This window comes from Sinocyclocheilus rhinocerous, unplaced genomic scaffold (genome assembly GCF_001515625.1).
Source record: "Sinocyclocheilus rhinocerous isolate Xijiao unplaced genomic scaffold, SAMN03320098_v1.1 scaffold3288, whole genome shotgun sequence".
Taxonomy (NCBI): domain Eukaryota; kingdom Metazoa; phylum Chordata; class Actinopteri; order Cypriniformes; family Cyprinidae; genus Sinocyclocheilus; species Sinocyclocheilus rhinocerous.
The window spans coordinates 1023524-1047214 of NW_015655612.1; the positions used below are offsets into that span (position 1 = coordinate 1023524).

Consider the following 23691-nt stretch of genomic DNA (forward strand, 5'->3'; position numbering starts at 1 on the left):
GGGCTCTGTGTCATTCAGTGTAGGCCTGATCTAAACACGCTGACTGATCCATTCTCGCCTGACCTGTGGCTGATGCCTGTTTTTCTGCGTCACTGCTCTGAGTTGCACAGTGCATGTTGTACGTTTAATTGAGAGCTGTGGTATGAAGCTTTGAGGCTGCTAATTGAATGAGACTACAGCACAGTAAGAAAGATACATGCATGCACACACACAAACACACACACACAAGCTAGAAGAGTGAGTCATGGGGAGTATCCGCTTCACAACACAAGACACCCAGCACACAAGCCCTTCCGCCTCATGCTGTCACTCCTGATCAGTACGGCCATACTGCTTTCCACTCAGCACATTGAACACACATGAACCACAGCAAGAGTGCTGGAGTAAAACAGTGTTTTACTAACTGCTAACTGGAGCATACTGACCTATTAAACAAACTAAATTAAGAGAGCCTCTCAGTTAAATTACACTTAACATAAAAATAAATAATTATAAAATAATAAATTACATAAAATTTATAATATTTCCAAAAAATACAGCAATTATAATCACTTCACAACAAATTAAAATAAAGTTAATATTATTTGTAAGCAGTATATTTTATTGTATGTCAATTGCAATCAAACTGTAATGTTATTAAATTATGCAAAAAGTATGAAAATATTATTTATTTGTGTATTTATAATACATCAAATATTTTATTTATTATAATTATTATTTTATTTTATTTTATTGATGTATTCAGCAAATATGCATTAAATTGATGAAAAAGTGACATTATAATGTTATAAAATATTTACATTTGAAGTAAATGCTGTTCTTGTGGCCTTCCTCTTCATCCACAAAATCCTGCAAAAAACACTGCATGTGACACTGAAGTCTGGAGTAATGGCATCAAATTAGCATCAAATTAATAAACATCATTTTACAATATATTACATTTAAAAAAAGTTATTTTGTAATAATTTTAATAATATTTAATAATATTTCTGTATATTTGATCAAATAAATGCAGCCTTGGTGGGCATAAGAGATTTCGGTAACACTTTATTTTAAGGTTTCCTTGTTACACACGTTACATATACTTACTATTATAATAACAATAAATTATGCATAATTACTAACCATATAGTAAGTACATGTAGTTAATTCATATTACTCAGTACTTAAATGTATAATTACACTGTAAAAAGGGCACCTTAAAATAAAGTGTAACTGAGATTTCTTCCAAAAACAAAACAAAATCTTGGCATATATACGACCATAGTTGAAGAAAACCCCATATAGTTACTGAATGATTACCATATTTACATATCGTCATATTTATGACACTCATATAAACGTTTCAAATTATATCATCAAATGACCATGGTACGTGTCCAAAAACATGGCATTATCATGGTAGTTTTTTGCTTGTGGACAGAACATGAACATATTCTCCTAAAGCAGATTTCCCAGGCTTCACTATGCTTTACAAGAGCTCACTAATGCAATGATATCCAGTCGCAGTGTGTTGGTATCAAACAGTAGGCAGACAGGTACTGTGGTGAAGAAAACCACAGGAGAAGATGTGCAGGAGCGCACCAGGAGAGCCGGGCCAGGTGTGTGTCTGACAACTCTCAGACTGAAGAGCTGGCAGGGAAAGTCACACTCACAGGTGTACGTCAGGAAAACCGCTCCCACACACTGACGCTTTGACAAGCAACAGCAAAGCTCATGCTTATTACGGGATATGCGGTCTCCTTAAGCCCACCTGGGACCAGGCTGCCTGAACAGACCATATGGCACCACTCTTCTGTGATTTTATCACAATTTTAACTGTTTTCCCTGACTTCACAATCCTCTCAACAGAGCGGTGTGGATTATGGGAGGGGACGGAGTGATTTTCAACTTGTCCTCTGTCAAAGACATGCAGCAGCTGAGAGGGAAACCAGAGCTGCCTTATCTTAAGCTGAGAGATTGTTTTGAAATTGCATATGTAAGCGATGAGCTTCAGTTAGCCGGTCCCTATTGCAGAATAAACCCAAATCACATGATCAGGACCATAAGCTAAAGGGTCTTTCATCACTCTGCCCTTATGAAACTAAAATATATGTGACTCTGGGCCACAAAACCAGTCATAAGTGTCAATTTTTCAAAATTGAGATTTGTACATCATCTGAAAGCTGAATAAATAAGCTTTCCATTGATGTATGATTTGTTAGGATAGGACAATATTTGGCTGAGATACAATTTGAAAATCTGGAATCTGGGGGTGCAAAAAAATCAAAATATTGAGAAAATCGCCTTTAAAGTTGTCCAAATGAAGTTCTTAGCAATGCATATTACTAATCAAAAATTAAGTTTTAATATATTTATGGTAGGAAATTTACAAAATATCTTCACGGAACATGATCTTTACTTAATATCATGGTTTTTGGCATAAAAGAAAAATCGATCATTTTGACCCGTACAGTGTATTTTTGGCTATTGTTACAAATATACCCCAGCGACTTAAGACTGGTTTTGTGGTCCAGGGTCACATATGGGAATATACTGGAAAATATAATACGATATATTAAATAATCTAAACTAGAGCTATGTTTTTCAATATACTGCATTATATGCATGGACCATGTACGGCTATATTGATACATTTAAAATGTGTAGCAATGAAGAACACATATTATAAACTTGGATCTTTACTGTTAGCCACACATTTCATACAGTATATGAAAATATGTGTGATGGAATGTAAGAAAAAAGTGTTTACTGAGAACAAATATTTAAATTTAAGGATTTTTGGACAATTTGATGTTTTGTTAAAGTCATGGCAACATGGTGACAGGAAAATTAGATTTGACATTTAATTTACTTAACTTAATGGATTGGATATATTATTCTGTATATTTTCCATATACATTAAATCATTTACTATGTTGATCATTAATAAGGAAATATGTGTGTGTGTGTGTGTGTGTGTGTAAGAGTGTAGTTTCATTCATTTTGGGTCCAACCAAGTTGTATTCTGCTTATTACACAGGTACTTATCAAATAAATAAAAACTTTATTATTAATTAAAAATATTTTATTTTATATAATTATATATTATAATATTCATATTATTATATTATTTTATCTTATTTGACCACAGAATGCTGTGATTGACCAATCAGAAAAAGTATTCGATAGTGCTATGTAATAAAAGGAAAAGTTGTGGTTAGTTTGTGATTTGATATTTTTTATTTTAAAATTGTATTTATTACAAAGAGTTGCTTTATATGTGCATTTACAGTATCTTCTCAAAGTGCATAAATATATATTTGACACACCATAATAGTAACATCACCATACCCATTTATCCACCTCTGACTGGCAAATTAATTCAATGGAATTAAATGTAAAGGGGGGGAATTAAAAGATGCAAAATTGCAGTTGTGTCAGTCAAATTCACAAAACATCAAAATTCAGTAGCTACATTTAAACACATACACACTTACAATTCATCAAAGAGCTGCACTTTATTATACAGTATAGGCCACAATAGAAACATCCAAATATGAACTTCCAAATGTCACACTTCCTTTGATTACAAATTATCACTTCTCAACAAAGTTATAAGTTATAAACACTTAAGGTGCCTTACATGTCGCCAGTCAAACTGTTTCCACACGGTTATGGCACAAGAAACACTGAAATGTGGATTCAACAGTCTTAGAACCACAGGTTTTTCAGATGGACAAAGAGAAGATGGCTATTTGTTTCCCAACAGGACAGAAGCCTGAAACCTAAGTTTCGCTGCCTATTTTGACTTAAAGGCAATGTTTTTGTATAAAAGTACCTCCCAAAGAAAACTGGTTTCAGACTGACTTCCAAAGCATTATAACTTCACATCTAAAAATCAACAACTTCAAGAAATTCAAGTGAGCTTAAGAGATAAGCAAGCAAATATTAATACTTATTTCTAGTAGAAGTCGAAAAGACAGACATTTATGAATAAATGTACTTCTTTCAATCTCTCCATCAGATGTCTTTTTCTTTTCTTTTCTCCAACTGCTATGCACAGGATTGTGGGATATTGCAGTGCACATCTGTGTTGAGTTCAAAAATTAAGATGAAGGCATCTTAGTAGACAGGACAAGTATGGTTTTTCAGGTTTTGGACACAATAATTATCTGTCCATTTTGAGGAAATAAGGAAGCAGAATGTGAACCCTCTTTTCATGCATGACTTACACATTTAGAGAGATGGCATTTAATGAACCCCAGGGTATGAACTGGGTTAGATTCTGTTAGAAAACAGAAAAGCGTGCTCAATCTAAATATTGACTGAAGGGAAAAGACTGAGAGAGCCTTCATCGTTTAATCCAAAAGAGAAAAGGAAAGATGGACTTCAGCCACTATTACAAGAAAAAAGGGATTTAGTATTTCCTGAAATTTTTCGCTGTTTGTTTGCCATTAGAAACTAAAAAGGCAGAACCCCATAACACACACACACGTGCTGTGGAGGTATTGTCTAGCCCTCTGGGTACACTCTGAAACAGCAGTGTGGAACAAACACACGTAACATGCATGCGTGAGCCACATTAGTTAATATTTGCTAATAAAAACACTCATTTATTTGTATCCTATGTGGACAGTGACCATCAATAGCCCTGATTGTCCACACTTAAACACTGTAGGCTAAGTATGATTAGAGAAAGGCAGCATACACACTCACACGTACATATGTGAATTGCAGTTATATGCACTGAATGAAAATGCAAAGTCTTTGCTTTCTAATGTTATCACCATTACCTTTCAAACAGTTCTCGAGATATAGCCTAGGCCTAATCATTTAAACGGTGGCTGTCAAACCTGTTTTTAAGAAAAAGGCATCTAAATAAATAAATAACAGCCTAAAAATGTAAATGTTAATTTATAATATTGTGCATATATTCAACTATTATTATTTAGGCCTACTTTTTTTTCCAACTAATGAGCGGACATTCCTAAGGTGAATGTTAGGCTATGTACCATGTTGTTCAAAAGCTGTTTTACCAATGTCTTCGCCTTTGAAAAACTTCTTCGCCGATTACATAAAACTTTTTACCATTAATACACTTTCAATATACCTTCTGGTGTGCTTTAGTAGCCTACTGTAAGGAGCGTTAGCCTAAATGCCGCCGTTTGAACCGCCGGTTACAAGCGATCTGTCACGTCACATTTAGTAGCGTCAAAATGGCATTTACCGTTTAAATTCTCATTTAAAAATAAGAGCTAAGGCTTTGATTTATCAAAAACTAACATATAACACAAAAGAGTCTAAATTCAAGTTTGTTTTGCTTAGAAACGTTTGCGTTTTTCCACAAACGGCGTAGGCCTACTGTGCGACTTCCGACTCGAAATGATATAAAGCACGTCACGTATGCTTTAACAAACGAAAGAAGAGGCACTTTATATTGCAAGACATATTCGAGAAAACTGGATTAAAGTCTCACACGTACCTATAGAAACATGGAAGATCAATTACCTGAAAATTCCTGCAAGTATATTCACACTTACTTCACATTATTATAATCTGTTACAATGAGCTACTAGTATCCGTTGTAAGAAACATCAGCGAGCTCTGAACACGCAAAAGAACACACGTCTGTCGGAGAGACGGGCTTATGATTAGCAAATAAAGCCTCATCTCAAAGCCGGTAGACTAAGATAATATTCTCTCACAGGGGAAGACTGAATAGTCAAAAAGTGCAAAATTTCACACAAACAGAGTGCTCAGGTAGCACTTATACATACTCACACTTGTACATGCTCTAAGAACTCTCCAGAGGGCTGCAAGTAAGAATTACGGTAGAGAAATTCATCCGCTAACACTTTGAAAAGTATTCAGAGTTAAGAAAAACACCTCATATTAATAAAAATCAAAAAAAATCAAAATGGCAAACAGTTCACAAAGCAAGTCTCTAAAAGGCAATAGTATGGAATAATATTGCTGTGCCATTCTTTTACTTAACTTTAAGCTCAGATTAAGCTACTCGAGAATTCCCAGAATCCCTCTCTTTATATTCTTACAGAGGAATGGTCTCAATGTATTCTTCTAGATCTACCCTTCCCCTAACCTCCTGCAGGACCATGGACCCCTTTGCTGTTTTCCACTCTCCACTCTTCCTCTCGTCCATGTCGTCCGCCTCTCTCTCTAAGTTATTTCTGCCCTCCCTAGGTGACCTGGCTTTGCCCACACTCCTCTCCACCACCTCATTTTTTCCTGCCTTCATCACTGTGGATCCAGAGGCTGGAATGCGCTTCTTCTTGGGTGGCCCCCAGATGAAGTTCTCGGGCGGCTGGTAGTGGCGCTGGGCGAAGCGGAGCAGGGCGCGTCTCTGAGCGTGTTGGCGCAGTGTGTAGACGAAGTATTCCAGTGCGCTGTGACGCATGTTGGGTAAAGTGCCCTCCACCAGCGCCTCCTCCAACAGCAGATGCACCAGAGGCAGCTTGAAGCTTTCAAAGCCCAGTTCACCAAGACTCTTCAGAATGCGAGTAATACGCAGGTAATTGTGCTGCGACCTGGAAAGAAAAGAGGTCATAGGACAAAATATAGGTTTCACACAATGGCCAACATTTTCAGTTAAAGTAATATTGGTTGTTGACAGAGGAGAACATGTTTTGACATTTTATTTTTTTTAACTGAACTTTGTAAGGAAGGGTCTAAGCAATATATTATTTACATACATAAAACAAAGGCTGGTTCATTGGCATTTTTTGGGGTGTACTTTTCTACCATATTTCTTTGATGACATTTTTTTATATAGTTATCAATACCCTTATACAAATATAAAAATGCTATATTGCATACTGCAATGCCCTTTAGTTGTGACTATAATCAACTTGCTTAATCAAAAATAAACAAAATAATAAAACATACAATATATTTATTTATGTGGTCTAGTTTCACGTATTAAGAAACCTCCACATTATATAAACTTTTGTAATGAATTAATGGGTCACAGTTAGGCCTGTCGCAATAATCAATATATCGACTTATCGCGCGTCACAGTACCAATGAACTTTGTGAAATTTATTTGACATTAGCTACACTTCAAAAGTCCTATATACTGTCTCTATCTAGCTATTTACCTATCTAGTTAGAATTTGTATACATTTACATTTAATCATTTATCAGACGCTTTTATCCAAAGCGACTTAAAAATTAGGATATAAATGAGGTATACATTGAAAATAAAAAATAATAAAATAATTTTCATAAATGTACCTTCAATGCCTTTAATTTTTGTCTTAGAAGTTCAAGTTTAAAAAAATGAAAAAAGTGAAAAAGTGACAAAAATAAGTGTATAATAAGTGAAAAAATTAATAAGTGAAAGAAATCTGCAGTATAACCAAAACAAAGTAGGCCTACATTTAAAATACTTTATTTGAAAACAGGCCTAAATATTGTATGCAGTGTTGATTCTCAAGTAAATTGATCTTGTTTCAAGAATAGTTGAGGCATCTTTGCACAGCCTAAGGCTGCTCTGCTCAAAATTCAGTGTAAAGATGCAATGCTGTATAACAGCTAGACTAAATTATGCCTGCTCAGATGCACTTCAGTCCCTGTAATCAAAGTATCGGCTACAGCTGTGTAAATTAGGGCTGCCCCCTAATAGTCGACTAACCGTTAGTCAACCAGAAGAGGCTTAGTCGATCAAAATTTTATTAGTCACAGGGGAAAAAAATTCACAGAAAGTGGTGAAATTACGTAACGTTAGTCCGTGACAGACAGATTATTAACTGCTGGTCTGTGTAGTACATCGGTCAGCACATGCAAATGTTTATTTCGTTCATCGACCTAAAATGTGGCTTATCATCTGAAACATATAAGTAGTAGCATCATTACATAGCTGCTCACTTTGACATTAACCTAGAAAAATGTGCGCTATTCATGTGTTAGTGCGGAGTGTGGAAGCTGAACAGTAGCGTGCTCACTGCATGAAAGTTAACTTGGATGTGCCGGTGTGATCATTTTTGGCCATACAGATAAGAGTAATACATCTTTTGAATCTGTAAAAAGCCTACTTTCATTTGTGTGCCCTCACAATAACAACAAAACGTTGTGCTTTTGTAAAATAATGAAAGCAAACAGGGTGCACTTTCTGCCGTCTCTGTGAACTTGAGCGTGTCACACAAAAAAAGAACCGAAACTCCATGCTTGCCTCAAAGACATGAAAAATATATCTATAGAAAGCGAAATGTCTACTTTTAAATGAACCAATTAAAATATAACACAAATATTTTCAGATTATGTAATCTGTATGAAACATGCACGTCCACTGTGGAGATGATGATGATGTCATAATAATGAATTATGATGTTAATGCAGTCTTCTTGCTGTTTTTCCCTGAAGCATTCATAATCATTACTTCTGCGGTGCGCTGTGGCAAGCTTTATGTGTGCGCTTGAGTGCTGATAGGCTATCGGCAATTAAAGGCTCGCTATGAATTATATGGTTTATAAATAAAAACATGATTAGGTGACTAATCGCTTCAAATGAATGACTATTAGTCATTTAGAAAAATCTTTAGTCGAGGGCAGTCCTAGTTTAAACGCATTTATACCACCTCTAAGCAGCATTAAACAAGTGTCTGTGTAAAGACACTTAACATGCCACTTCAGAGGCACTTCTGTGCCACCTTTGCAGTGTCAATTAGATACAGTGGGTACGGAAAGTATTCAGACCCCCTTAAATTTTTCACTCTTTGTTATATTGCAGCCATATGCTAAAATCATTTAAGTTAATTTTTTTTCCTCATTAATGTACACACAGCACCCCATATTGACAGAAAAACACAGAATTGTTGACATTTTTGCAAATTTATTAAAAAAGAAAAACTGAAAACTGAATACTTTCCGTACCCACTGTATGTTTACTGGACAACAAGCCAAAAAGACTAAATAAAAACTCATCAAGAAGTCATTTTTGTCCAGTGTAAGAGAGGAATACTCTTAGTTTACTCAAAATGACAGCTTTTTGTATAGACCCATTCACAATGCAGACAAAGTTCATCAAGCGGTGTATCTCTGCAATGTAATGTAAGTGTGTCCTCTATGGCACAGTCCTGGGGCAATGACACACAGTCATCTATGTCTACTACTCAGCCCGCTGCACCGCGGATTTTCTTTCGCTCCCTCCTTGCTTATCGTGCATTCATCAAACTCGTTTGCAATTCTCCCTTTCTGCATTTTTTCCCTGATCTAAATCAGAATTTCTCTAAATGCAAAAGTTGTTGCATCCTGTTCTGTTCAACATCCTCTGTGTGTCTGACCCATTTCTCCGACCCCTGCATAAGACGGTCACATGACGGTGCAGTCGGGGTCATGACTGTGAAATTGTGTTGCAGGGGCAGGAGACTATGGGCCTCATTTATAAAATACTGCGTAGACAGAATCCTAAATTTGATTTTACGATCATTTCTCAAAGTGCGTACGTGTGATTCATAGAACGAACGTACGCACAGAAAACGTGCGTACGCCTCTCTTTTAGATGTGAAATCTATAAATTGCAATGATCTTGAAATCTTGAAACAGTTTCAGATCTCCGCCCTGTAAACAATGTCTAATTAATGTCCTTGACTTATAAAAGAGCACCTGACAATGTCCAAATCTTTTACAAGCGGCAAGAATGGCTTATATTTCCAAAAACCTGCAGCACTCGGGCAAACAAAAGTGTGTACGTCTGCTCAGACCCTGACGTGGCGCTAAGCTCTTTTCCACGTCAAAGACCGTTTTTATAAATATGAACGTTGCCGTGGATTTTTGCGTACGCACACTCTACGATCAAATCTGTGCGTACGCATGTTTTATAAATGAGGCCCTATAACTCCCTGAACTGAAGCATGCTAAATATGGCAGGAGACAGGAGATGGGAGACTAGGAGTTCAGATTGTCATGGAATGTGAAGATAACTGGTGAAGTAGAACATGTGGGAAGAAGAAAGAAATTATAGAGTAGAAAGGACTTTTAAAAACAGCAAACCAGAAAGACAACTCACTCATTCAGGTGCTGGAAGCGATCTTGCCAGTTTAGAGCCCGAGCCACATTCCCGTTTTTATCCAGGAGCTTGATTCCAAAGAAATCCAACATGATCGTATATGCTAGGAGGAAGCGTCTCTTGGCTAAAAAACATTTCACTCCGTACGCATACATAACTCGTGCAATGCAATAACGACGTGATTTGCAGCTGTCGCACTTTTCGTAATGTCATTATAGCATTTTATTTTAAAAATGGAGCGCTTCCTTGTGCTAAGTAGGCCTGCCCCCGACTAAAGATTTTTCTAGCAAACTAGTCACACGTTATACTAAATTGATTAATATAAAAATATATTAAGCATCCTTTAATATATAGGCAGGCGTATTAGGCTATAGCCTATTCCGCGCTCAAGCTCGCGCATAAAGCACCGGCAATGTGCTAAGTAGGCCTGCCCTCTACTAAAGATTTTTCTAGCCAACTAGTCGCACGTTATATTAAATTGATTAATATAATAATATATTAAGCATCCTTTAATATATAGGCAGGCGTATTAGGCTATAGCCTATTCCACGCTCAAGCTCGCGCATAAAGCAATTCCCTCAAAGCAGCGGCAAAGTGATTCTGAATGTGTTGGCAGAAAAGAAGACATTTTAATAGCAGCATACCTTTATCTCATCCTGAGTGAGTTCTTGAGCATAAAAATTTAGGCCTTGTTCTCTGAGTGGGAAGAGCCTGTAAAAGCAGCAAAGAAACATGTTAGGATCTACCTCTGAATTTATCATTATTTATCCATTAGAGACCTGACTGAGAACTCGGGATAAACATTTGCAAATACATGCTATTTTGGGTTAGGGTTATTTTGTGTAACTTTTGCATAAAAATGCTTAATTACTGGTGCTTTGCATTGAAGGTGTGCATTTTCTACATAACCTATGAATCAAACCCATGACCTTGACATTGCTCTATAGTTTGAACGACAGGAATATAGTTATTTACTATAGTTAAATTTCATTAGCCTATATCATATACTGCATCTGCTTTATATCAACCATATCAAGTTAGCTAGTTATCAGTATTGGCACTGGCCATTAAAAAAGCCATATCAGTTGTGCTGCAAAATACGCTCAAATATATTAGTGTATTCATATATACATTAAACATTAAATTGAAAACAATAAATGAAAATGAACAGTGGTAAGAGTGTATATAACATAATGAATGATTGAAGACAATAAATCATGATGATTGAATTAGCACCACAAATAAATCATGCTGGAACAGGCAAAAGTGACCGTCACTAGGATATGGGGAAGGGGACTAGGGGGAGAGAGAAAAGACACACACACAATGCAAAAAAGAGTAAATTTCTTCCTGCCAGATTTTTGATCCTACATGTTGCCGACCACTAGTGAAGGACAACTCGCAAACCTTGGCGCATCTTTTTTTTCCATTCCTCTCCTGTTTCTCTTCTTTCTCTGAAGCCATGACATTCTGGCTGGCTGCCTGCTATAGCAGGCAAGCTTTCGCGGGCATTTCATCTTAATTTACTTAAAGAGGCAAAATGCTTGAACGCACTTGTGTTTTTACATTCGCTAATTGATATTATGCAAGTAGCCTTGCAAGCATACGGAGTGTGAAAAAATGAGTAGGGGGGAATGAGAGAAGCTAATCACTTTTTCCTCGGCAGGAGGGGGTGCTGAGGTACGATTGGCAGCATATGCGTGAAGCTTGATTTTAGAACTGTGTTGTTATTTCACGCGGGCTTGGGGCATCATGTCCTCCCCCTCTTCCTCACCCTCAATGCTCATAATAACAGCACAGGCAGGAACGAACAGGAGCTTCAGCTCTGGGGGTGAGTGAGGTAACGGCACCCTACTGACAACTTTACAAGAGCACATGACGTAAAACCTCTGTTTAACCTCCGTACAACCTTCAACGTTCACTGAATGTTACATTGCCAGCAGATTCAAATTCATTACTGTTTACATGTTTCCTCCTTGGTGACGTAGGTATTGTATAATATTTATTTTTAAAATGAATTAGAGGTTGAAAAAGAGGATGACTAAAGCATGAAACAAAAAAACATGACGTCAATTTGTAGGCCAACACGAAAGGCTAATTTTAGTTTGTTTGTTTTTTTTGGACTCAGTAGAATAAGGTCTGTGGTTAACATTATTTGAGGAGACTTTTATGTCACGTTCTACAACAGAAATTTCACACATTTATACCTCAAGCGTGAAAACTGAACCTGCTGTGTGCTTTAAAAACGCTGCTAACACCAGCAGCTGTCAAGCTGATCAAGCAAGTGCTTGTGGTATATGAAGTCCCTATTTAGCTACTTTTTTACCTAGTAACTTACATTTTTAAACACATTGTTTTAAAAATGTCATTGGTTATGGTAAACAAAGATTACAGTATGCGAAAGTCTCTTAAAAGTAAAGTTAAAACCCATTAGAAATTATTGAGGAAGTCCATGGCTCGAAATGCTAATTCTCTTCCAGGTTTTAGGCCTGCAGCTCTATTTTAAGGACCAATAAGTTCAAAGGGAAATGCTTTGTATTTTTCTAGTCAATAGTAGCATGAAGCAAATGCAGGAGACATGTTGTCCTTCATGTTGCAGCAACTGCAGTAGGATTAATTTCACCTTCTAGTTACAGTATATAACAGGTGATGTGAATGTTCAGTATTTTTTCCATGTTGACCTTGAACAAGTGCCTCTTTAATCATCATCGGAATCCAAAAGAGTTGCTGAGTATTTCTTTTAGTCGCATACGAAAATACCTCTTCATGTCTCAATACATACTATAGAATGTTTATTCATTTTTAAAGCTATGATGCTTTATGCACCCAAGCAGCTGGATGCTGTTTTACTATAGTGCCTGCAAGATGTTTAATCATGCTTGATTTAATCTCGAATTCTTAGAAAAGCTTACATACATTTCTATAATGTGGGCTGCACTTATCTTCTGCCATTAAGATTAAACCTTTATCATTTGCATCTTTAATGTTAGGAAAATTGGCCATTTAATCAGGAAATGACCTCAAGTCATAGACATTCCCCAAAGCTTCTTCAGTTACTAAAGAGATGATGTCAGCCATGATGTCAGGTCTATGAATATTAAAGCAACGTTAAACTTTAAAGAAACTTTTATCTAATGTAGTCCTAAGGCCATCTTTTGTCACCAAAAAGGATGTTATTGACCCCTTCACCTGCAGGTACCACAATTGGGCTGATTTTGTCTTTATAACTGCCTTTGTCCGCTTTCATGCTCTTGTTTGATTTTGCCTTGATCTACAGGATTTGCATCTAAAGAAAATGAATTTTATTTTGAACAGATGGTAAAGAAAAGGATATCTAATCCATGTCTCGCCATCCAAAAATCCTTCATGCACATATTAGTTTGCAACTTTCTCTGTTCTTTGAACAAGCAGTGATAATAATAAGTGCCTGGCCGATAACAATTTGTGAAGTCTCAGTTATTAAGTATTATTAAGCAATTACTGACTAGGCGCTTTATTGCTCGCAGAGAAGCTGGAATATTACAGAAATGTCTTACCACTGAATGTATGTGTGATTGTGCTCTAATTTTTCATAGTCGCCCCTCCATTTAGTGAGGATTTCTTCAATATAAATACCTGCAGGGACAAAGAGAAAAATAATAAATAATCACAACAGGCCAAGCTCAGCATTAGTCACTTAAAACTCTATTAAAAGGACAGTTTTTCAAAAGCCTATGACTTTATTTCTTCTATGGAACATTCAAAAGAAAAGCAAAAAGAAAGCAAAAGCGCCATAAATGTATCATAATTGTAGTCCATAAGACTTCTTATGAACAGACCAAAATTTAAATCGTAATTTCATCATCTTTTCTTTCAGTGAGCTCTCAAGCTGAGAATTACTAGGACCTGATCGCTGAATCATTGAGTTAAATAGTCTGTGAACAAATCATTCAGACCAATGTATAATAGATCAAATGATTCATTTAAAAGATTTGATAAAAAATAATGATTCATCCACATATGAGACATGATAGGACAGCGTGTTGTTTCAGATCAGAGTGCAAACAGACGTGTAGGTCATCCGTGACATGGAAACACTGAGATCTCAAGGGAACACAGAGCACAGCAGTGTGTGTGTGTGTGTGTGTGTCCTTCTGCCTAAACAGCAGTGAAGCAGTTATGCTGCCATTAAATGCTTGCACAACAGATCCAGTTAATTCTCAAACATGCCCACAATAACCAATCAATGGCTCCTCTGAGATGTCTTCACTGTCTGCCTGCCTAAACTGGCCCCGCAGGAAAACATTCAGCTAATGAAGCACTCCAGAACCCATGTTCTTCCCTTACACCAGCTGGCATGTGTATTCGGTTGTAAAAACTGCTTTATGTTCATTTGGGTATAAATGTTCTTGCAGGATGTATGTTCATGTCTTTGTGTATTGTAATATGCTTGTGTTGTGAGTCTCACCATCAATATTTTCAGGTGAAATATTGTAGGTGGGATCAACATGACTCTTTTGTTTTCTCAAAATCTCTTTTTTGGCAGACACATTTAATCCAAAGCAAATTTCAGAACATGTCTATTGTAACAAAGCAATAGCTCAATCAAAAATGAAAACTCATTATTTACTCACCCTCATGTTGTTGCAAACTCATATGCTATTATTTTTTCTATGGATACAGAATACAGAAGGATACATTTTAAAGATATATATATATATATATATAACCTTTTACATAAAAAAGGTTGGGTCATAGTGACCACAGCTGAGAACCGCGAATAAAGACAAAAACATTATGAGAGTATAAAAATAGTCCTTAAAACTTTGTGTGAGAAACAAGATTTTTTTAAACATTTAGGTTATTTATCAGCCAATTCAAGAAGCTCTCAACTCGAGAACCTTTACAAATTAATTGAAAAGCTCAAAATAATGATTATGAAAAAGAGGAATGTGTATATTCTTCTACATTTTTTAGCATCCCACAGAAACAATAACAGCACACAAATTTGAAGCAAGTAAATAATGACAGAATTTTTGTTATTCAGAACTATTTCTTGAAGTAATCAAGGGTAAAATTCTTTTAAGATGACTCTCTTGCTCATGGATCATCTGTGTAAACCATGGTTTGAATCTTATTGGATTACCAGCCAGATCATTATTTGCACCACGCTTTTGTTCCTGAAATGCCTGAAATTTCCCCATGTAACAATTAAGACACAGTCTCGTTATGAGAATCAAGGGACTTCCAGGGAGGAAGTTCCTTTAATATAATGGTGATTTAAAAACAATAAAGCAGATTTGTTTGGCAAACATTTTGAACCCCATACAATGCTGTCCTGGAAAGAACAGCAATAATATTAGTTCCTTATTGAAGAATACAGGAAATAGTATGAAAAGACAAAAGAAAGAGAACCCCCATATGGTACAATTTAGTACACACTAGCAGCACTTCACTCACACACATTCAATGGCTGCAATAAAAAGCACTGAACACATACAAAGAAATTTTGAGTAACACAAGTGATGGCATTCTTTTCAGTCCAAATCCCATTGTACAGTCATTAAAACGAAAAAGCAAACACACACTCACCATCCGGCACCAGGGGGATCTTATTCAGATAAAACCTCAGATTGCGGTATTCGTTCGGCTGACGAAGCTCCTTGTAGTTCTGAGCAACAGAATCACAGATTAAAACCAGGACAGAAGGATAGAGAGAGAGGAGAAAAACTGTACATTTGGTCTCTACTCTGTTTTCTGCTGACTGTACTGCAATATTAACTGCAAATTTCATATTCAAAGATGATCGGCCTTCAAGCTCTGTATGAGAAACGTGAAGAGAGTAGACGTAACTCTTTACCGGATAACTGTGCCGATACTTGTACAAGTCCTTTGCGGCATAAAAGCTCCTTTTCATCCTAGTAGAGGACTCCATCATGTCACCAAACTGTGAGAGGAAAGGAGAGAGAGGAGTGGAATGGTTACATAGGCAGTGAAAGAGTGTATGAATGACTTCACTCATCAGCATCTGAGCTACTTTGTCACTTCTCTTCCCCATTGGGATGCAAAGGCTGTTAGACAAGAGAGAAGAGCTCCATTTTGTAGACTATGTACTTTTTCTAACTAATTCATGACCATTTTTAGCTCTCAGCCTCTTGTGATGTTCAAACACTGAACATCTTTACGGTTGAGTGAAAGCACAGCACAGAAATCTTGCTCTCTTACACACATCATGAAGCGGATTGCTAGTAGAGGCCAATGTCATACTGAAATGCCTGTGAGGCTTATTAATTAATATCATTAAATGTAATTCTTCTTATATAATTTTGTATTAAATAATACAATGGTCTTTGATGCAGGGCTCACAAAAACCAAACTATAATGGTGAGTGTGAAAAGCTGTTATCAAAATCTTAGCTTCAAATTAAGAAAAATCCAATTTCCTTCTTCCACTGACAGGAAATTCAACAGAGCAAATTTCCCATGAGGAAATAGGTCACATTGAACAGGTCACAGTCTCAGTGGCCTTAAAATCCAGAAACCTAGAGAGAACATGAGCCATTTTAAAACAAATAACATCAAACAAGGTCAAAGATACAATGCTTTAACCTTCCTATTGCTCTATAAGAAAAGTTAACTCTAGGATACAACACTGGCAAAAAGCGCACAATTTCCTGTTTAATTTGAAACATTTTTGGAATTTCATATTATCTCATGTATATTATAATAATGTCTGCATTATTTTTCTATTAGATAATGAATGGTGTGTATCTCAGAGCTACAATTTCAGTTGTGTATTTCACAAATAAAACTGTAAGGGGCCTTTTACATTGGGTGCCAATTATACCCAATCATAGAGGACAGTATGTGTAAGGGACTAAATCGTAGAAAATCTTTTTATTCACTGATCTCATGAAAATGCATAAACAAAACTATGTAGACCAAAAATAAAAACAAAAACTAGTATACTTAAAGCTACAGAACATGCTGAAAAGCCAAAGGTGAAAGGTCAGCTTCTTCAAATATGGGTCAGACAGCTGTTTTAATAAAATGTGCTTTTGTTGTGTTTATTTTCTATTAGTAGTAGTAGTAGTAGTAGATATCACTAACAATGTCACAAAGCCTACATCCAACTATGTGGTATTTATAGCGTCATGCAAAAAACGGCACAAAAATGACACAATAGAGCTCATTACAACTGCGACTGTGCTTGGTATTTAGTCAAAATTTTACCCTAAATGTGCAATTTTCAGTATAGCGCCGTGTTCTTTACAGCTGTACATCGCTAATTTAATAATAGCTACTTATATGGTGATAGATAGATTGACATTGCCCACGCTTCAGGCAAGCGCACGCGTGCTACACCACATGGATTTACATAGATTTTAAATATCAACACCACAATCATAACTACACGCTGTCATATTTGATGCAACCGACTCTACGCGTACAATTCCTACTGATGCGCCTAACGACCGTTTTCATGGTTATTGTTCCTCCTTTGTTATTTTTCAGTGCTCATCAGTGATGAGGTACCTGCGGTGATCCGTGATCCAGCTGCTCGGCTCCTCTGACTGCATCCGCCGGGCTCATGGATTCGGAGATGCCGCTGTCCTCCTCCTCTCCTCCCGGCTGATGCTCGTCGCTCTCCGAGTCCGTTTCCCACGTCGAGTCGCATTCTTCCACTGTGCTCGGCTCCTTGTATCTCCAGCTGCCCATCAGATTGCCCATTTAAACCCTGTCCACTGTGCCTACATAGTTTAAAGTCCTCGTTCGGCTCAGGATCGAGCTTTAATATGATGTGGAACTGGCGTTCGGATCCCTTTTATGTGACTAATGGGGGATTTCCAGCGCTGTGATGAGAACACACCCCCTTCTGCCCAGAGATCAGCACTGGAGATGAGGAGGATGATGATGATGTGACTTGAGCATCATTTAAGGCGTCTCTATACTGCTATACTCTATACTGGCTGCTCCGAGTCTGCTCTAAATTCTGTGTAAATAGCCTACACGACACATAGATGTACAGTAGGCTATACTGTTTGCAGAAGCAAAGCGGTTCTGATGCTGCATCAGTGTAGCCTAAAACTTTGTCATTGACATTACAAAGCATGCATTTTTAAATTGCATTATTTCATAACGTTTTTTAAAATGTCTTTGTTTCAAATGTCTATTCAGCCTAAAAAAATAAAATTATTCAAAAGTTTAGGGCTTTATTGATGTTTTTGAAAGAAGTCTCTTATGCTCACTAAGGCGGCATTTATTTGATCAAAAACAATAAAAAAGTAATATTTACAATATAAAACCTTTTTCTTTCTATTTGAATATAATTTAAAAAGTAATTTATTAATGTGATGCAAAGCTGACTTTTAGCACTGCAGCAATTACTCCAGTCTTTAGTGTGTATTATTTAATCATTCTTATTTAGCGCTCAAGAAGAAATCATTCTTATTTAGCGCTCAAGAAACATTTTTATTGTTATCAATGTAGGAAACAGTTGTGCTGCTTGATATTTTTGTGTAAATACTTTTTTTTTTAGGAATGATGAATAGAAAGAACAGGTTTTAATGGTTTACAATTGTTTTACTGTTTTTAATCAATTTAATGCATAATTGCAGAATGAAAGTATTAATTTCTTTAAAAAAATCTTATTGACCCCAAACTTTCAAACGGTAGTGTATGGACCTTATGTAGCCCCGCCCCGTTTCAGCACTGCTCTCGTTGTCTTCTGCCTTCCCTTTGTATTTCCACTGTGTGAAGTTAAGTTTGTACAAATTTATGAATGAAACGCTCGTTTTAAAATCTACCCGGTCTACTGAGATTTATGACATCCACTTGAACATTACAAAGCTTTTGTTAACTGGCTAAGTCAGAGCCGAGCGGCCCTATACACTAACTACACAAGTTGCGTAGGGCCCCACAAATTCCGGTGCTGAGAAGAGGAAAAATAGGTAGGAAAGTCAGCAAGATAAAGGTAAGTGATGAATTACGAATAGATGTTGTTGAAACGGCGGTTGCATCGTGTTTTGTCGATTTAATTATGCATTTCATGAGCGCATTGATGTGCACATTGGAGGATGGGGGTGGTGGTTAGGTGAAGCCGTAGATAGTGGGGGCCCACTATTTTGCAAATCTGCTTATAGGGCCCCCAAAATGCTATAGGGCCAGCCCTGTCACCAGCTACTGTAATTACTTTTCAACAGAGATGCTGGAGCTACCGCAAAAATAAAAGTTCAATTCTAAAGATGTTTGCACACTTGTTTCTCTGACGCATTAGATCTATAGGTGCAAAGATGACTGTAGACAAATCAGGAAGCATCTACTGAAACTACAGTATAGCTACTAAAATAACTGAAAAAAAATCGCAGGTGTCTCATTTTGTCAAAGCTCTGAAAAAGCTGATCGATTTTGAGCAAGTGAATAAAAATATTAATCATTCATAAAAATCATTGACACGCTTGTTACATACAGTATCTGCCAAATCCATGAGTGTAATATTTGTCAAGGACAAATATAAAAATAGGGGAAAATCATGCAAATCGTGTCTGTTTTACTACACTACATTTTCTGTCAGAATGCTTGCATAAACATTTTCAAACACTAAATTGCATTGAAGATCATGTATGGACACCTTTATTGCCCTAGAACAGTGGTTCTTGGATTCAAAAAGGTTGGAATCCTCTCAAAACAAGAGCAGTCAGGTTTCTAGCCCCGAATCAAGCTAAGAAACAATTTTCTATTTTCTAATAACTTATCAAATAGATATCACTCACCAGAATTATCTGCAGGATTGTTAAATGTATGGTTCAACCTAAAACAAAAAATTAAATAAAAAATGAAAATTTGCTGAAAATGTATTCACGCTCAGGCCATGAAAGATGTAGATGAGTTTGTTTTTTCATCAGAACAGATTTGGAGAAATTTAGCATTACATCACTTGCTCAAGAATGGATCCTCTGCAGTGAATGGCTGCGTCAGAATGAGAGTTTAAACAGCTGATAAAAACAACATCTGCACAACTGTCCATCAACAATGTCTTGTGAAGCGAGAAGTTGTTTGTTTGTAGTAAACAAATCCATCATAAAGACATTTTTAACTAACCTTTTAAGAAATTAACTGATGGACAGGGGTTGTGTGGATTACTTGTGGATTATTGTGATGCTTTCATCAGATGTTTGGACTCTCATTCTGGCAGCATCCATTCACTTCAGAAGGTCCATTGGTGAGCAAGTGATGTAATGTAAAGTTTGCCAAATCTGTTCCAAGAAAGACACAAACTCATTTACTGTGCATCTTTGATGGCCTGAGGGTGAGTAAACTATGGGAGAACAATTACTTTAATGCATGAAATTTCTCTTGACAAATTTTCAAGGCTTAGCCCAATCAATGTGTGTAAGCAATTCAAAATTAATCCAAAACTTAAAAATAAATAAATAACTAAATTAAATTAAATATCATTACGTAATTAATTATGTAATAATTAAATAAAAATCCTGAATTAAAAAAAATCCTGCATAAATATTTTCAAAAGCTAAATCTGTTACATGATGTTATGAGGATGCATTCATTTTCTGTTTATAGGAAGCTGTATCCATTTTTAAAGAGCCACTAGGTGGCATTACCATTTGTAAAAAGCTTCAAATGAAGCATGTGCAGTGAGCTACAGAAGGATGAGGGTAGAGGCCGGTGTGTCATGAGGTCAACTGCAAGATATTTGCACAATAAGTCAAGCATGATCATGATCGATCATGTGTGAGAAGCAAGTTCAGTGTGCTTTCAATCCCAGATCAGACCTCAACTCATTGCTGAAGAGGCAAGTATCTCAAATTTGTACGTTTAAGTGATACCGACAGGAGAAAGTCAAGTCTCTTTAGAAAGCTTCTTTTTTTTTACACCTTAAATTGTTGGAAGAACAATTATGACTGAAGATCATCCTGAGACCTAAATCTCAAATCCTTTCAACTCTTGTTCTCTATCTTTTCCCTTTCTCTTTTCATGTTGCTCACAATTCTAAATAATGGACTTACAGTCTTCCCCGTTCACTCTGTCTATTGTTCATGCTATAGTGCATTTATCATTAATTTATCACTTTGCCTCTTCATGTCTCTTTCCATCTAGTTTTCCTCTCTATCTCTCTCATTGCCTTCTGTTCTCCTTTCATCATGACTCTCTCTCAGTGTGTGTGAGTTTAGTAAAGTGGATAGGCTCTCCAGTGACTGTGGGGTAATTATCCTTCATCACAAGTCATGCTCTGCTGCTTCCTGCCTGTTGGGGGCTGGGAGACACAGGCCCATCAGTGCAACTGTTTCTGAGGCCTATACAAGAGGGGCTTCGAGATTACAGAAAGCTTGTCAACATACCAAGCTGACATTCTCTCTCTTTCTTTCTCATTCATTCACTCAGCCACTCACACACCCATTCAGCTTTTGCTTTTGTGTCAAAATTGGCATTTATGAAAGAAATAGTCCCATTACTGGCCGCTGAAAGTTAAGATAATTGAGATTTTTAATGCTTTTGAAAGAATTGTCTTATTCTCACCAAGGCTGCATTTATTTACTTTTTTAAAAAGTAAAAACACAGTAAAAACTGAAATATTTATTTTATTCCTGTGATGACAAAGCTGAATTTTCAGCAACCGTTACTCCAGTCTTCAGTGTCACATTATCCTTCAGAAATCATTCTAATATGTTGATTTGATGCTCAAGAAACATTTCTTATTATTATCAATATTGAAAACAGTTGTAGCCACCAGTTCAGCAGTTCTGCTTCATAATTGTGTGGATATGTTGTGATACTTTTTTTTACTTTTTTTTTTTTTTGCAATCTTTTGCAACATTAAAAATGTGTTTAATGTCACTTTTGATCATTTCAATGCATCCTTGTTTAGTAAAATTATAAATTTCTTTAAAAAAAAAAACAATCTTACTCCATACTTTTGAATGGTAGTTTAACATGGTTTCCGCAAAAATTTTAAGCAGCACAACTCTTTCAACACTGATGATAATAATAAGAAATGTTACTTGAGCTGAAAATCAACCCATTCAAATTATGTCTGAAGGATCATATGACAATGAAGACTGTAATGACTGATCAAATTAAGCTTTGTCATCACAGGAATAAATAACAGTTTAGAATATATTCAAAGAGAAAACGGTTATTTTACATTGTAAAAATATTTCACAATATTACAGTATTTACAGTACTTTTATGTAAATAAATGCAGCCTTGGAGAGCAGAGACTTTTTCAAAATCATTAAAAATCTTAATTATTTCTTTTGACTGCCATTGTATGTTTTGCCGAGTGTAACTTGTAGTTGTAACAGGCATTAAGACCTTCTCAATCTGCTCATCCGCTGAAGGGAGCAATCTGTGTCTATTGAGTTAGCAAAGAAATCAAGAGTAGTTTCTACGCAATTTGACAATCATACTTAGCAAATTGCTTGCCTGCCACTTTTGGGAGCCATTGTGCATTTTATAGCTGTTTTCTCATTACAAAAGCCATTTGTGCCAGGCTATGAGAGAAGAGAACAACAACGCAACAAGCAGAACGAGGAAAGGTGGGCGGCGGAGTTTAAAGAGGAGGCAAAAATAATAATGACTTAGCCATCCCGTCCATTAATAGAACCGTAAGGAGCATGCATGCTCCTGAGTCAGCATGTAGGACCTGCTGAAGTGAGCTTAAATCTCTTGGTGGACATCCAAAGCTAATTTATGGGTCAAATGGCTGAATGACTGCCTGCCTCACCAAACACTGTGACTGACAGGAGACTTGAGTCAAGCTACCAGGATGGGGGGCCCTTAAAGTCAAGTCACCTTAGTTTAGCACTTAATATAATATATATTGTTTTAAAGCTGCTTTACAATGATAAACAAGATAATAGATGCAAACAAAGCTCAGTTCTGCTGTAAAGCAGCTCTAAAACGACAAAAGTAAACAGTCATTTTTCAATTGAAATCAGTCCATTGTTGATTGAACTACTTGATCATGCTAATATGCATTTCTTAGAAGTTGTGCAAAGAGCAATACAGTGATATTTGTCTTAATGTTCTTTTCTTGGGCCAATATTCTCGGATTATTAGCTAATGTAGCTAATAATATGCTAATAGATTATGCTGAGCAGCTACTCAGGCTCAGACTGTTTGTAGAAAATCTTAATTGCCCATATGACATATGTGCTCTTGTAAAAATGCTTTGGGTCCATATAATCTAATACTGTGATACAATGTTAGAACTCGATGAGTTCAAGACAAAAGGCGGTAAATGTGGCCATTCTGGCAGCCAGCCATACAGTACGTATTGAAAACAACTTTGTAGTATTGTAATTCCACCACTAGAGAGCAGCCGTTCCTCTGTAATGAAAGCACTGCGTTCGTTTGTGAGTCCATACGCTGCGACTGTGAGGATACATTTGGTTAAAGGGAGCTTGTGGGACATAATTCTTAGTATGCATTATGAGTCAGACAGCCAGTTGTGGGGCGCTGGGGCAGCAGATGGGCTATTATCTGGATCTGTGCGAGAGTGATGGAGAGCCAAGCCTGTGCTAGATACAACACACCATTACTCAAACAAAATATCACTGTGCCAAAGAAATCCCTCTGCTTATACTGAAGCTTGCATCCACTCTTCTAAACAATAATGCTGCCGCTCTCTCTCTCCCTTTCTGATACATTCACAATACACAAAGTTACAGGTGCATAATAAAAGTAA

General features: G+C 36.5%; 1 protein-coding gene across 1 annotated transcript; it reads right to left on the bottom strand.

The window, feature by feature from the left end:
* Positions 1-5963: 5963 nt before the first annotated feature.
* Positions 5964-17801, bottom strand: LOC107718840 (opioid growth factor receptor-like protein 1). Its single transcript, XM_016526082.1, has 7 exons — positions 17520-17801; positions 15845-15931; positions 15577-15655; positions 13542-13620; positions 10643-10716; positions 10006-10144; positions 5964-6527 (listed from the first exon to the last, which is right to left on the bottom strand). The coding sequence occupies exons 1-7, from the start codon at positions 17712-17714 to the stop codon at positions 6032-6034; spliced, it is 1149 nt and encodes a 382-aa protein (XP_016381568.1). The 5' UTR covers positions 17715-17801; the 3' UTR covers positions 5964-6031.
* Positions 17802-23691: the final 5890 nt, after the last annotated feature.